The sequence below is a fragment of the Nannobrachium achirus genome, assembly GCF_963921795.1.
Source record: "Nannobrachium achirus genome assembly, chromosome: 1".
NCBI lineage: Eukaryota > Metazoa > Chordata > Actinopteri > Myctophiformes > Myctophidae > Nannobrachium > Nannobrachium achirus.
Genome location: NC_137810.1, coordinates 5,803,821 through 5,818,900, shown reverse-complemented (window position 1 = coordinate 5,818,900; position 15,080 = coordinate 5,803,821). Strand labels below are relative to the sequence as shown.

The following is a 15,080-nucleotide window of genomic DNA, read 5'->3' as shown; positions in this document are numbered from 1 at the left end:
AGTGCAACGCTGTGAGATTGTAGATCTGCTATTTTTGATTTCATGAATGTCTTCTAAATCCTTCTAAGGTTCTCAAACTTTTTCCATGTCAAGGACCCCCCAAATGGTATCTCTATCTCGCTGAGCGTCCTTCCATTAGATACGCAACTCTACACATTGTTGTACCATGTTTCTTTTTACTGGCTAAAGTTAGAAGTAGGATCACAGACCACCGGTTCTGACACGGCAAGGCTTTGTGAGCGAGGGAGGGAGGGAGGGGTGGGTGGGGGTGGTTAGGAAGGAGGAGGGTGGAGGAGGAGAGAGAGAGAGAGAGAGAGAGAGAGAGAGAGAGAGAGAGAGAGAGAGAGAGAGAGAGAGAGAGAGAGAGAGAGAGACACTCACTCTTGCAGGGTCTCCACTCCCATCTCCTTGTACTGCAGCTCCTGCTTCATCTGAGCCAGCTCCTGTTTGAGTTTGGAGAGCTGTTGGGGACACGGAGACATCAGTTTAGATCACCACACCACACTGACACTCACATAACTCCCATTTAACGTACTGTGTGAATCAAAATGACATTTCTTGTTTGGCTTTCAGGCTTTGAAGTTGCACAGGGGTACTGAATGACAAATAACCTAAATACACAACGAGATGACATATTTAATAACTTCAAAAAGATATAAATTAATAGTGAAAATAGCAGATCTACAAGCTCAAAACCACGCGACAAAAATAACAACTTTTATGTCAAATAATAGTGATCAGGAGGTTATGTAATGCTAGTGACAGGTCTACAGCCCAGTGACAGCATGGGAACATGCTTAGTAAGGGCTTTTCCCTGACAGCCAAACACTACACTGTGTTTAGACCACTGCTTCCCAAGCACTGGGTCGGGACACATTTGTGGGTCGTGGACACATTTTTATTGGTCCCTTAAGTTTGATCAACTTAATGTGCAACATTGTTTTCTCTCTCAACAGTAAACAAACCAACATAAAGTTTAAGTGTATAGAGGGTATCTGCACATTTCTTTTTTCAAATCTTTTTTTATTATTAAAGCACAGTATCACATTGAGGCAGGTACATACATAAACAGTGATGACACCTCAAGTCCCATTCCCATCACAATAATCATTGGTACAAAATAGTACAAGATCTGAGGCCATCAAGGTACGTAGAAGTTCTGTATCAAAATAAGAAAAACCCTGCCAATAAAGGATAATAAAAGAAAACATTTTCTCCCCTACATATTCCCAATTTAGTGTTAAGCCAATTCCCCCATTCCCATGCTCTACGCTAGACCCATCCCTGCTAATCCCCATAGTAGTCATTGGGAGGGTGAAGACAACAACGGGTCTCCTCCGATACCCGATCCGTCATGCCACCATCTTCTTTTCACCTGCCGTTGAGGAGCATCACCGGGGGGGCGTACCGCATGCGGAGGTACACGCTATCCTCCCCAGTTCCACCCCTCTCTGAACAGGCGCCCTGACCGTATCTGCACATTTCTAAAGTGACTAAGGACTTATTAATACCTCTAAAATGACAAATTAAGCATTGTCCAAATTGTCAAATATTAGAGGCAGAAATTGCGAGGCGTTGTGAGCATGTAGATCCGCTATTTTCACAATAGAACCGTGTTATACAAAATATAATGCCCAAAACATTTACTACATAATACTTTATCACTGCTGTCACAATTTGCCCTCCTGGCACCCAAACTGTGGAATAAACTCCCTGTCGCACTTAGAACTACAGACTCACTCCCTAGCTTCCATTAGAACTACAGACTCACTCCCTAGCTTCCATTAGAACTACAGACTCACTCCCTAGCTTCCATTAGAACTACAGACTCACTCCCTAGCTTCCATTAGAACTACAGCCTCACTCCCTAGCTTCCATTAGAACTACAGACTCACTCCCTAGCTTCCATTAGAACTACAGACTCACTCCCTAGCTTCCATTAGAACTACAGACTCACTCCCTAGCTTCCATTAGAACTACAGACTCACTCCCTAGCTTCCGCTGTGGACTGAAGACTCACCTCTTCAGACTCCACCTAAACCCATAGCAGTACTGCAACACTCAATGACCATACATGAAGCTAGTTAGCATTTTTTAGGTTTTTAGAAACATTTTTTTAACTAATTAGGGTGTATGGTCTACCTATGTTATTGTTTTTTCTAGATTGATATTCCTATGCATTTGCTATAGTATTCATTTTTAAATATTATCTTAGCTTATTATAGTGATGTATTATCTGCTTATTGTAAGTGGCTTTGGATTAAACACGTCTACTAAATGCCTAACTGTCTACTGTCCTATCAATAAAGACCTGTCAGTCTACTGTCCTGTCAATAAAGACATAAAAAATCTGCAACTAAAAAGCCTAAAAAGGCTCAAAGTGGCTTATAACAAACAGAGAGGAGTGTGGGGTCACAGAGCATCCTGTAGGGGGGGCCACACCCTCCTCATGGTGACGTCCACGCTCCATTGTTCTCTGGGTGATATAGTAATGACTGACCCTCTACTGCCTGTTGTTCTCTGGGTGATATAGTAATGACTGACCCGCTCCCCATGTCAGACTCATGTCACCAACATGCATCTGTCCCATGTAGCGCCACCATCAGGCCGATTTTTGCAAAACAAATTTTCGGACACTGCTCCTACAGATTTTGCCCTGAAATCACTCAAAGCGGTACACAGTACGTCTAGACTCATGTCATCAACATGCATCTGTCCTATCTAGCGCCACCATCAGGCCTGACGGTCACTTATCTCGCGATTAGGGAGTCTTACTGGTATATAGTAAGGACTTACCCGCTCCCGCCTGCAAGCGATTTCCACTTTGATTTGGTCAGGGTCGTATTTAGCATTTGAAGAGGAGCCAGAGAGCGCTGCGGAGAGAGAGAAAAGAGAGAGAAGATAATGTTGAGACAAGACAGAAAAGAGGAAGGGAATCTGTTTTAATTAATGCTGGACTTTTGGTATTCAGAAAACAAGCCCAAAAGAGGGCCACATGAGCACTGTAAACCAGGAGTCTTCAACTTTTGGATTCATGTCAATTTGTGTTTTCAGATATTTAACCACTTGAACTGTCAATATTTAATAAACCTGATCTTTCACTCTGTACTTGGTCTGCTCTTTTTCCCCAATACACCAAACTTCGTTGCCAAAATTTGCCGATCTACAAGCTCACAACGCCTCGCAGCACGAGGCGTTGTGAGCTTGTAGATCGGCTTGTAAATCGGCTTGTAGATCGGCTTAAATATTTGTTCAAAAATGACTGTACTACATACTGTACATGTACTGTAATACACAACAATGTGTTCCCACTTCCCGGCCTGAGGGGGTAAGAATACACATTAATGTGTACCCACCTGTCCATAATGGGTTAATAGACTTGACACACGTTAGGCATTCTTGGATTCATATTAATGTAAAACTATTTTCAGACAGTCAATATTTAGTCAACTTGACTTGACCTGTGCTTTTTCCTCTACACCAACTCTCAGGAAGTAGCCAATCTACAAGCTCAAGCGTTTAGATCTGCTGTTTACGGCTAATGTTCCCCATCGGATTTGGTGGACCCCCTGTAGTTACTCTGAGGACCCCTGAGGGGTCCCGGACGCCCTGTTGAAGACCCCTGTTTTAGACAGTAATTTAGTGTAATTTAAAAAGGTTTGAAACATCAAACTGTAAAGCTGCCTAAATGTTGGAATCCCTGGTGAAACAAACAAGTCACAGTGTTTGTCATTCTGTTCTTAGTTGTTATCAGTGCGGCTTCAGGGCCAAACAGTACAGTATGTGCTACTGTAATTAACATTGTATCAGCCTTAGAGGAAAACACGCTGGACAAGCTCTTCATTGATTTGTCCAAAGCAGGGGTTCCCAAACGTTTTTGTCTCAGGGCACCCCATAAATATTTTTTTAATCCGAGGCACCCCTACATTATAATTTGTAATTTTTATAACTTGTAGATCGCCTGTTTTCACTAGTTTTGTGCGACAGTTTTGTATGATGAAGCAGGGCTTTGCTTTACCAAAAGACGTACAAACTTGAAACTTGGAGATACGAGGTTTCTGCCCGACAGTGACGATATTTTAGTGATTATGTTGCGGGGAAAACGTTGAGATGATAGCCATTTTGTTTAAAATTATACTAAATATTTTTTAAAGTGTCCAAATAAATTCCAAATATTATCAAATGATCTCGCGGCACCCCTGGACTGCAGTCACGGCACCCCAGGGTGCCCCGTCACCCACTTTGAAAACCCCTGGTTCAAAGCATTCGACATGCGTTGACCATCTCCTACATTGGATTTGATTCTGCTGCTTGTGACTGGTTTGAAAACTCTCTTTCTCAGAGATATTCATTAATATAACCTTCAGTTATGCACTTTCAATGCATTTATTGAACGAGGTCATGTTCATAAAGGCCTTAGAATTTGGATGGATTTTAAACACACATTTTTTAACTAATAAGTAAGTTGTGGATTAAACTTGGTTTGTTTGCAACAGAACTATCTTTCCGTGGCCTGCTAGAAAGAGATGAATCAAGGCATTTCTACTTTCTGCTCTGGATTACAGTTAAATCAAACTACTACACTTTTGCAAGGCCCACTGTCGCTTTTTAGACTCATTTTTATTTTATATTTAAAAAAAAGTTTAAATAATTAGTTTTCCTGTTCTTTTTTCACATTAACATCACCATTGGATCCTATTGTTTAGTATTGTAATGCCATTGGCCAGGATATTTGCATATAAATACTCCCCACAGAGGCTGACATTCCAGAGTCTGGACAAAAAGTGAGATATCTTTTGTCCAGACTCTGTTACGTGTTGTGAGCTTGTAGATCAGTTTTTTTTTTTGGCAAATGTTCCGCCTCAGGATAATGGATGTTGGGGATATTTTGATTATTGTGATAATATTGTAAATCGTGATTTCTTTGGTCACAATAATAATCGTGATATGGAATTTTCAACTCACTGCTGTTGAGTGAGACGGATCTTTGACTGTGTGAACAACTCAGACAGATCTTTGAACAGGTGAACAACTCAGACAGGTCTTTGACTGTGTCAGTGTTGTTTTGGACAGCAAATTTTTATTTAGTTTTAGTCATAGTCTTTTGAATAATTATTATTATTCTTTTTTTTTGTCATAATTTAGTCACCTGAAAAGTATTAGTTTTAGTCTAATTTTAGTCAACTAAATATCATACGATTGTAGTCGACTAAACCTACAGTTGATTTAGTCAACTGAAATGTATTTTGGCGGGCCTTGATGGCATCTGATTTTACACTTGGTTGCGCTGCGTTGTGAGCAACCAAATATAAAATGAGAGCAACGCGTTGAGAGCAACCAAATATAAAATGACTCTCTTCTCCACTAGTCCCTCCCTAACGTTTTAGTCTAGTTTATATTTTGTTGACGAAATTGTCAATATATTTAGTCTTAGTTTTAGTCATCATAGCTTAGTTTTTATTTCGTTCTTATTTCGTTTTCGTCAGTGAAAAAAACGCAGTCGACAACCATTTTTAGTCTTAGTTTTAGTCGACGAAATCAACAGTGGACTGTGTGAAGGACTCACTGCTGATGAGTGAGCGGCTGTCGTCCTCCCCCCCCAGCTCCTGGATCAGCAGCATCTCCTGAGCCAGCTCCACGCGCTGCTGCTTCACCAGGTACATCTCCTTCTTGGCCTCCAGGGCCTCCTGCGCCACCACCAGGTACTCCTTCAGCATGCGCTCCTGCTCCTGACGCCACTGGGTACGGGGGTTCTCGATCTGCGTGGTCTCTGGCAGGGAGGGAGAGAGGAACGCAACTAGTGTTATATTAACAACCACTGGGTACGGGGGTTCTCCATCTGCGTGGTCTCTGGCAGAGAGAGAGAGAGGAACAGAACTAGTGTTATATTAACAACCACTGGGTACGGGGGTTCTCCATCTGCGTGGTCTCTGGCAGAGAGAGAGAGAGGAACAGAACTAGTGTTATATTAACAACCACTGGGTACGGGGGTTCTCCATCTGCGTGGTCTCTGGCAGAGAGAGAGAGAGGAACAGAACTAGTGTTATATTAACAACCACTGGGTACGGGGGTTCTCCATCTGCGTGGTCTCTGGCAGAGAGAGAGAGAGGAACAGAACTAGTGTTATATTAACAACCACTGGGTACGGGGGTTCTCCATCTGCGTGGTCTCTGGCAGAGAGAGAGAGAGAAACAGAACCTCAGTTACTGTATGTACTGTAGTTCTATAGTAACAACCACTGGGTCCGCAGGTTCTCCATCTGCGTGGTCTGGTCTCTGACAGGGGGAGAGAAACAGAACCTCAGTTACTGTATGTAGTTCTATAGTAACAACCACTCTCGATCTGCGTGGTCTCTGACAGGGAGAGAGAGAGAGAGAAACTAGTTTTATAGTAACAACTAACAACCACTGCGTCCGCAGGTTCTCGATCTGCGTTGTCTCTGGCAGGGAGAGAGAGAGAGAAACTAGAATGCTATTTGGCCCTGAGCAAGGTGACCACCCAAAACAAAGAAAAATCTTGACTAGGTAGAGACTCAGTGAGCACAGTCTTGCAATCGAGAAAGGACGTCACAGGCATACCTGGCTCCCTAGAGAAGACAGACTTTGCACCAACTGCAAACAAAATGAAGTGGAAACTGAGCTACACTTTCTAACCACCTGTCCGCTGTACCAAGACATCAGAGACACATACTTCCCACAGATCATAACCACCCAAGGAGAGTTTGAAAACATGACCAATGATGAAAAATTCCCATACCTGCTGGGTGAAGTAAAACAATGTGCAAACACAGCAGCAAGATTTGTGAGCTGCTGCGATAGGAGAAGGATATCAAATGGAACCCAACCACCTTAAAAACCATTGTATACTGTACATCCCTGCTCTGCCTGCACGTGACATTGATGCATGAAAACTGTTTTCACCTGTACATATTTTGTTCTGATTGTATTGTATTGTATTGTATTGTATTGTATTGTATTGTATTGTATTGTATACACTTCTGCTTTGGCAATGTAAACGTATGTTTTCTCATGCCAATAAAGCCCTTTGAATTGAATTGAATTGAATTGAATTGAAACAGAACTAGTGTTATAGTAACAACCACTGGGTCCGCGGGTTCTCCATCTGCATGGTCTCTGACACACAGAGAGAGAAACAGTTGAATAACCTGTGATCTAGGAGGTTCTCCAACTGTTCAGACTGTAGCCCCCCAAAAGACTCATATTTGAGTAGCCAGACTATATCACTGCGTGGATATGAGTCTGGTACTTCTATATGGACGGTTCTTTTTCAAGGGGCGGGTACCGGGTATTTTTAGATACTGGTATTGGTATCAGAACAACTCTTAATTCTGTCTTATTATATTGCAGGGATTCCCAAACTTTTTTTGTCTCAGGGCACCCCATAAATACTTTTTTAATCCGAGGCACCCTTACATTATAATTTTCACTCCCAGCACCTTATAATTATAGCATATCGTCGTTGTCGGGTGGAAACCTTGTATGTACAAAACCGTTCGTTTTCTATTTATCATCTATAAAATGTACTAAACTAGTGAAAACAGCCGATCTACAAGCACACAACACCTCGCATCGTGAGGCGTTGTGTGCTTGTAGATCGGCTGTTTTCACTAGTTTTGTGCAACAGTCTTGTTGATGAAGCAGGGCTTTGCTTTACCAAAAGACGTACACATTTGAAACTTGGAGATACAAGGTTTCTACCCGACAGTGACGATATTTTAGTGATTATGTTGCGAGGAAAACGTTGAGATAATAGCCATTTTGGTTAGAACTGACTGAAAATAACTTTGTACTTTAAAATGATACTAAATATATTATCAAATGATCTCGAGGCACCCCTGAACTGCCATCACGGCACCCCAGGGTGCCCCGTCACCCACTTTGAAAACCCCTGTTCTTTTGTAACGCGGCCTGGATTGTTACAAATGTCAGACATTGTAGGTATGTCTTGCTCGAGGTGTATTGGGATTCACACCAATCAGGGGCTGACACTAAGGTCTCAGAGGTACTTGCCCCGTCCCTGTAATCGTCCATTAAGATGGTAAAATCTGCGCTTGTAGAACAAACGAATGTTAAGTCCAATCGATAACGTGTCGAGTGGCCACAGTCACTTTGAAAAACCAGAATGAGTGCAACTGCTAGTTGTAAAAAAAAGGTAGCATTGTTCTTCATAAATAGACAATATTTAATGAAGACGGAATGCAACAGCCCATCAGGCAACCTGAAAGCAAGCATTAGTGTCAACCCCTAGGGGGGCATTGGCTCAGGGGTAGAGAAACCGCCATTAGAACACGGAGGGTTCCCAGTTCGAATCCGGGCTCCCCCAGAGTAAGTGTCGAAGAGTCCTTCCTTGAGCAAGACTCTGAACCCCTAGTTGCTCCTGATGAGCAGGTTGGTGCCTTGCATGGTTTCCTCCGCCATCGGTGTACTGTATGAATGTGTGTGTGAACGGGTGAATGTAATGCACGATCTCTGTAAAGCGCCTCGGGTAAAGGCACTGTACAAATGCACCATTTACCATGTTATCCCTGCCAACAGAGTGAATAGACCTTACGTACATCTCTTGACTAGCAGTGGACTCATCACAAGCTGACCCAGATAATATGGCGACGACGTTGACCTACGGCCCCCAGCCCAGGCCAACGAGGCATGTACAGTACGCATAATATTTATGTCTACGGCGTCTATGTACAGTATTCATGTATGCACAGTATTTATGTACATACGTACAGTATTTATGTCTGCGGGGAGGCTCTGGTGTGAGGAGAGCAGAGCTCAGACAGGATGCATGGAGCCTGCGCTGTGAGGAAGCTCTTTTCCTCCTGGCTTCCTCTTAACAAATAAACCTCTCCTGAAGCTCACCATGGAGTCACTGTGGAGACACTACTGGAGCCTGCCTTTTACACCAGTGCTTTTTAACACTAGGGATGAGACGATAACCGATATTATCGTTTATCGTGATAAAAAAAACACTTACAATAATCGTATCGTGGAGTTTTAATATTTTGTGAAATCGTCATCATGCACTGGGATCAATTCACCTTTTATTTGCCAAGCTGCATATTATCCGGTACCACTTAAACCCTCTATTGGTAAAACGTACTTATAATATACGTACTTGATACAGTCTTTTTTTTTCACCCTCTATCAAATGTCTTTGCCAAAAAATAGCCGATCTACAAGCTTGTTGTGAGCTTGTAGATCTGCAATTTTTTGGCAAATGTTCCGCCCCAGGATAATGGTTTTGATTATCACGATAATATAGTAAATCGCGATTTCTTTTGTCACAATAATTGTGATATGAAATTTTCATGTCGTCCCATCCCTACTCAACACTCTGTCATGTCAAGGACCCCCAAAATGTACACATATTAGCCTGAAAGGATATGCCAGGGACCCCCATAAGAGAAGGACTTTTACGAGTTGAAGACCCAATATCCAGGACTACACAACAATCATTCAGCGCAATAACGAGTCTCTTACTCCTACCGTATGTGCTATGTCCAAAGACAGGCAGTGTAGCACAAATAAAGCATAGAATAGTAAAAATCCATTCCATATTTCTTTTTTTTTGGCTACACCACCTATCCTAGGGCAAAGCTGACTGGAATACAAGACTCATTACGGCATCCGTATTACTTCTCTTTTTCATATAATCGTCCATTGCCTTGCATTTTCCCCATTTATGAATTTAAAAGTAATGAAGGATGCATGGATGTTTTAATAGTTAGGTTGCACTGCACAGGTTGGTGGCACGTGACCAAGGAATAGATCTGCACGTGTAGATCTGTTCTTTTTGTCACATACATTAAGCAGCAATCACACAGCCCCGGTGCGGAAAACTCAGGAAATGTTACACGTGTTTTCAAAACTATTCTAAACCAGTAAGACTCCCTAAATTAGCCTGATGGTGGCGCTAAATGTGACAGATCCATGTTGATGACATGACTCTAGACATACTGTGTACCGATTTGCATGATTTTAGGGCAAAATGCAGTGTCCAAAAATGTGTCTAAAAAAATCGGCCTGATGGTGGCGCTAAATGTGACAGGTCCATGTTGATGACATGACTGTAGACATACTGTGTACCGATTTGCGTGATTTCAGGGCAACATTTGTAGGAGCAGTGTCCAAAAATGTGTTTTGAAGAATCAGCCTCATGGTGGCGCTAGAAGAGGGGCATGTGAGAAATGGGGGGTAGTGGGAGGTAGTGGTTTGGCAGGCAAGGAGTGTGTGTGCAAATTTTGGCATGGATCGGGGCAACGGTGGCGGAGATATGAGAAGGGCAAAAGTGTGACGTGTGACTGACAGACAGACTGACTGACAGCCGGTGGAGGTTTTGATAGTAGCCCAAAACAATGCATAGCCAAATAGTTTCCCAGGACCTTCCAGGACCCATGATCAATTCCAAACCTTCTTCCAGTACTGGAAAAAAAGATTTTTCTCATTTCAAAATATTTCCAGACATTTCATGACCGTGGGAACCCTGCATCCTTGACATGAACATGTTTCAGGAGAGTTAAGTGTGGACGTGTGACACGGTGTCACACGGGCTGGTGACACCGTGGTGACACCGTGTCAGACAGGCTGGCTACAACGGACATTGTGTTGGGGTCAAAGGTCAAACAGGACAATGTGTGAGAGAGCACAGAGTGCTGCTGGGGGACAAAGAGCAGTGTGGTGATGTTTGTTCATGTACATTAACTCATACTCTGCGATCCCCGTCGAAACGGGGATTTAATTAGCTTTAATCATTATGAAACAATTAAAAGTCTGATCGCTGTATACAGCCGTTTCAGAGTCTTTAGGCCCGCCCCCTAACTGTATCCGGTCGTATTTCCCGTTTGGACCGGATCTAGGTTTCCGTATCCTGTCCAAGGCCCAATCGTAGCTTCCGTCCCATCTGTTTACATTGTAAACAGAGGAAGGAGCAGCACGTTCATTTCATCGTCTTTTTTTGCGTTTCTTTTATTATTTGATAGCTTTTTGATTCTTGTGCCCGCCTGGCATATGATCCACGCACATATCGTCTGCTATGTGCGCGAACGTGTCCACGTGTTACCATAGCGCACAACTGGCCGTTTCCAATGTTTTCTTAAGTAACACCGGCGGCTACAGCAGGGGTAACAGCCTGGCAACGGATTTGTCTATTCCAATGGATTTTTTTTATTCGAAAGCTGTCATCTTGTCTACCGGTCTACTACATGAGTCGTGCACAGATCATGCACTATGTGTGCACGTGCCCACGTTAAAAGGTAAGGACAATTTGGCAGCTGCTTACTACAGCTATGTTTAAAATGGCAGCAAAATTGTTAAGAAGAGCAGTGTGGTGATGTTTGTTCATGTGTATATTATTAAAAAAGGTATTGATTCATAGAATTCATAGATGCAAGGTACAGAGTTCAATACCCTACATTTCTCCCCCCTTCTCCGCTCCCTCCACTGGCTCCTGGTTGCTGCCCACACAGAATACAAAACACTGATGCTGAGCTTCAAAGCAGCCAAAGGTACGGCTCCTCCATACCTTCAAAGCCTGATCAACCCCATACAGAAATCTGCTTTGTTTCGATAATGTCAAAAACCAGGGTTAAGAAACCACACTAGTGGGGGGTGTACTATAGTATACTCACTGTTGATGTGGTCGATGTAGTAAACTCCAACCTGCTGGTCGTACATCACCTCCCATCCCAGAGGGAGTTCATCTCCTACACAGTCTGCAAACGTCAGGGGCTTGGTGATCCTACAAACACAGATCACATCACGTATTAAAGCTGGGTGATCCTACAAACACAGGTCACATCACGTATTAAAGCTTGGTGATTCTACAAACACAGATCACATCACGTATTAAAGCTTGGTGATTCTACAAACACAGGTCACATCACGTATTAAAGCTGGGTGATCCTACAAACACAGGTCACATCACGTATTAAAGCTTGGTGATTCTACAAACACAGATCACATCACGTATTAAAGCTTGGTGATTCTACAAACACAGGTCACATCACGTATTAAAGCTTGGTGATTCTACAAACACAGGTCACATCACGTATTAAAGCTTGGTGATTCTACAAACACAGATCACATCACGTATTAAAGCTGGGTGATCCTACAAACACACAGATCACATCACGTATTAAAGCTGGGTGATCCTACAAACACAGATCATATCACGTATTAAAGCTGGGTGATCCTACAAACACAGGTCACATCACATATTAAAGCTGGGTGATCCTACAAACACAGGTCACATCACGTATTAAAGCTTGGTGATCCTACTCGACTCCGTAAAAAGTTGAGTTGAAGTCGACTTTATCGTTTGATGACGTCATCACATCACACACGACCCCCAAATTATTTTGGGGGGGTCCCCAGTTGATTAACTTAATGTGAAACATTGTTTTCTCACTCAACTGTAAACAAACCAACATAAAGTTTAAATGTATAGAGGATATCTGCACATTTATAAAGTGCCAATTTAAGGACTTTTTAATACCTCTAGAATGACAAATTAAACATTGTCCAAATTGTCAAATATACATAGACAGAAATGGTGAAAATAGCAGATCTACATGCTCACAGCATGTAGATCTGCTATTTTCACAATATATATATTTTTCTTTTTGAACTTCGACTTTCGACTTTCTCTGCTAGGAGTCGACTTGTGTAATGAAGTAGACTGAGTCGACTTGTCGACTTTTTCGTTAATGCCCTAGTACGGACATATTGGTGACCCCTGTTCAAAATGGCTCTAAAAGCCCACCCACCTCTTCAATATTGTTTCCCCAGCTAACTGCACACCACCTTGTTTTACTGTTCCACTTGTTGTGTTTTTCCTAATGAAGCTCATCTTACCTCCCCTCCATGTAAAGTGGTGTTGGATAAAAGCGCTATATAAATGTGAGATATTATTATTTTAGAGAGGTAGTTTCAACTCTTAACACTCAAGATTCTCCATCTACTAGAGTCCAACCAGTGTGACACACACACACACACACACACACACACACACAGACACACAGAGAGAGAGAGACAGACAGCTATTTGAAAATAGCAGAGCTGTTGACAAATGTTTGGAATATGTGGAATAGTTAGTTGCAACTCTAACACCCAAGATTTGACCCAACCCTCGTCTAAGAGGGAATCCCCATTTAAACCTGGGCTTATGATCTTCAGGCAGTACTACTTGTCAACCAGTAGGTGTCCTCCCGGACACCAGGGTCTGAAAGGAAGAGCACACACACACACACACACACACACACACACACACACTAGCACACACGCACGCGTCGCACGCGCGCACACACACAGCTATTTGAAAATAGCAGAGCTCTTGGCAAATGTTTGAAATATGTGGCATAGTTTTGAAACATTTTAACAACACAGATCTTGTAGGGGGGGGGGGGGGGGGGGGGGTCCCTGCCCCTGGAATCAAATATTTGCTCATGGGGGTACGCAGAGATTGCAGACAAATATATATTAATTTGGGGGGTCCTTGACATGACAATGTTAGGAAAGACCCCCTAATAAGAAACTACACACAGAAACAAGCCCTACAAACAGCACACAAATATTTACAAGCAACTTTACAGAAAAACAAGACCCATGTGGCTTATAACAGGGGTCTTCAACAGGGGGTCCGGGACCCCTAAGGGGTCCTCAGAGTTACCACAGGGGGTCCTCCAAATCTTTGAGTGATAGAAAGTTTTTTTTCTCCTTTTTATATTAACCACTTGAACCCTAGTGTCCATATTCTGAGAACTTTAGCCAAAAATAGCTGATCAACAAAGCTTGTAGATCGTCTATTTTCGGCAAAGAGCTTTGGTGTAGAGGGGAAAAAGAGCAGACTAAGTACAGAGTGAACGGTTTATGAAATATTGACGGTTCAAGTGGTTAAATATCTGAAAACACACATTGACATGAATCCAAAATACACTGATGATCGATCATGCTGTCAAACAATGAAACTATCTGGAATCTATAAACAGGTTGTGGGGGTCCCTGCTTCATCTCTCTCTCAGCTAAGGGGTCCTTGGTTTGAAAACGTTGAAGACCCCTGGCTCATAACAAGCAGACATGGGGCTTCTCCACATGGTAAAGTGTCCTCAGATCAACTCGTCCTGATCTGACACTGCTTAAATCAATACAACTAATTGATTCACTGAGTGAATCCATCCTCCACGGATCATTATTACACATCATGTTGTTTAAAGGGATATTTCACTTTCAAAAAACCTTTTGTCATTTTATCATCTAATCAGACTTTTGGGAACACCCAAGACAGTTTTTGAATTTATTCATTCAATATTTAGATATCTGATATTCATTTCCCCCATGTTGCCCCCTTCCAGGACCTTCCTATACAAACCCATTATAACTGAATGAATGAAGAAATTCAAAAACTGTCCCGGGTGTTCCCAAAAGCCTGATTAGACGATAAAATGTCAAAAAGTATTTTTTAAAGTGAAATATCCCTTTAACCCAGCAAGGCCTCAGGAGTCAGGAGGACCACATTCTAAATGTCCACTTCTACTGTATATTATATATATAGTGGTTCTTCTACTGTATATTATATATATAGTGGTTCTTCTACTGTATATTATATATATAGTGGTTCTTCTACTGTATATTATATATATAGTGGTTCTTCTACTGTATATTATATATATAGTGGTTCTTCTACTGTATATTATATATATAGTGGTTCTTCTACTGTATATTATATATATAGTGGTTCTTCTACTGTATATTATATATATAGTGGTTCTTCTACTGTATATTATATATATAGTGGTTCTTCTACTGTATATTATATATATAGTGGTTCTTCTACTGTATATTATATATATAGTGGTTCTTCTACTGTATATTATATATATAGTGGTTCTTCTACTGTATATTATATATATAGTGGTTCTTCTACTGTATATTATATATATAGTGGTCCTCAAACTTTCTAAAATCTAGGAGCCCCAGAATTACATGTATTCGGCCACGGAGCCCCCAGCTCAAAATATTTTTGTTCCAGCAAAAATCTGAGTTACAAATGTTCGCTTTTTAAAA

At 41.9% G+C, this 15,080-nt stretch overlaps 1 protein-coding gene across 1 annotated transcript in view; it reads right to left on the bottom strand.

The window, feature by feature from the left end:
* wwc3 (WWC family member 3) overlaps window positions 1-15,080 on the bottom strand; it is a 144,809-nt gene that overhangs the window by 70,865 nt on the left and 58,864 nt on the right. The window contains exons 2-5 of the mRNA XM_080724135.1: window positions 11,648-11,757; window positions 5,567-5,770; window positions 2,797-2,873; window positions 382-461 (exon numbers count right to left, since the gene is read on the bottom strand). Coding sequence (XP_080580261.1) covers window positions 382-461; window positions 2,797-2,873; window positions 5,567-5,770; window positions 11,648-11,757 — 471 coding nt within the window. The remainder of the gene's footprint in view (window positions 1-381; window positions 462-2,796; window positions 2,874-5,566; window positions 5,771-11,647; window positions 11,758-15,080) is intronic.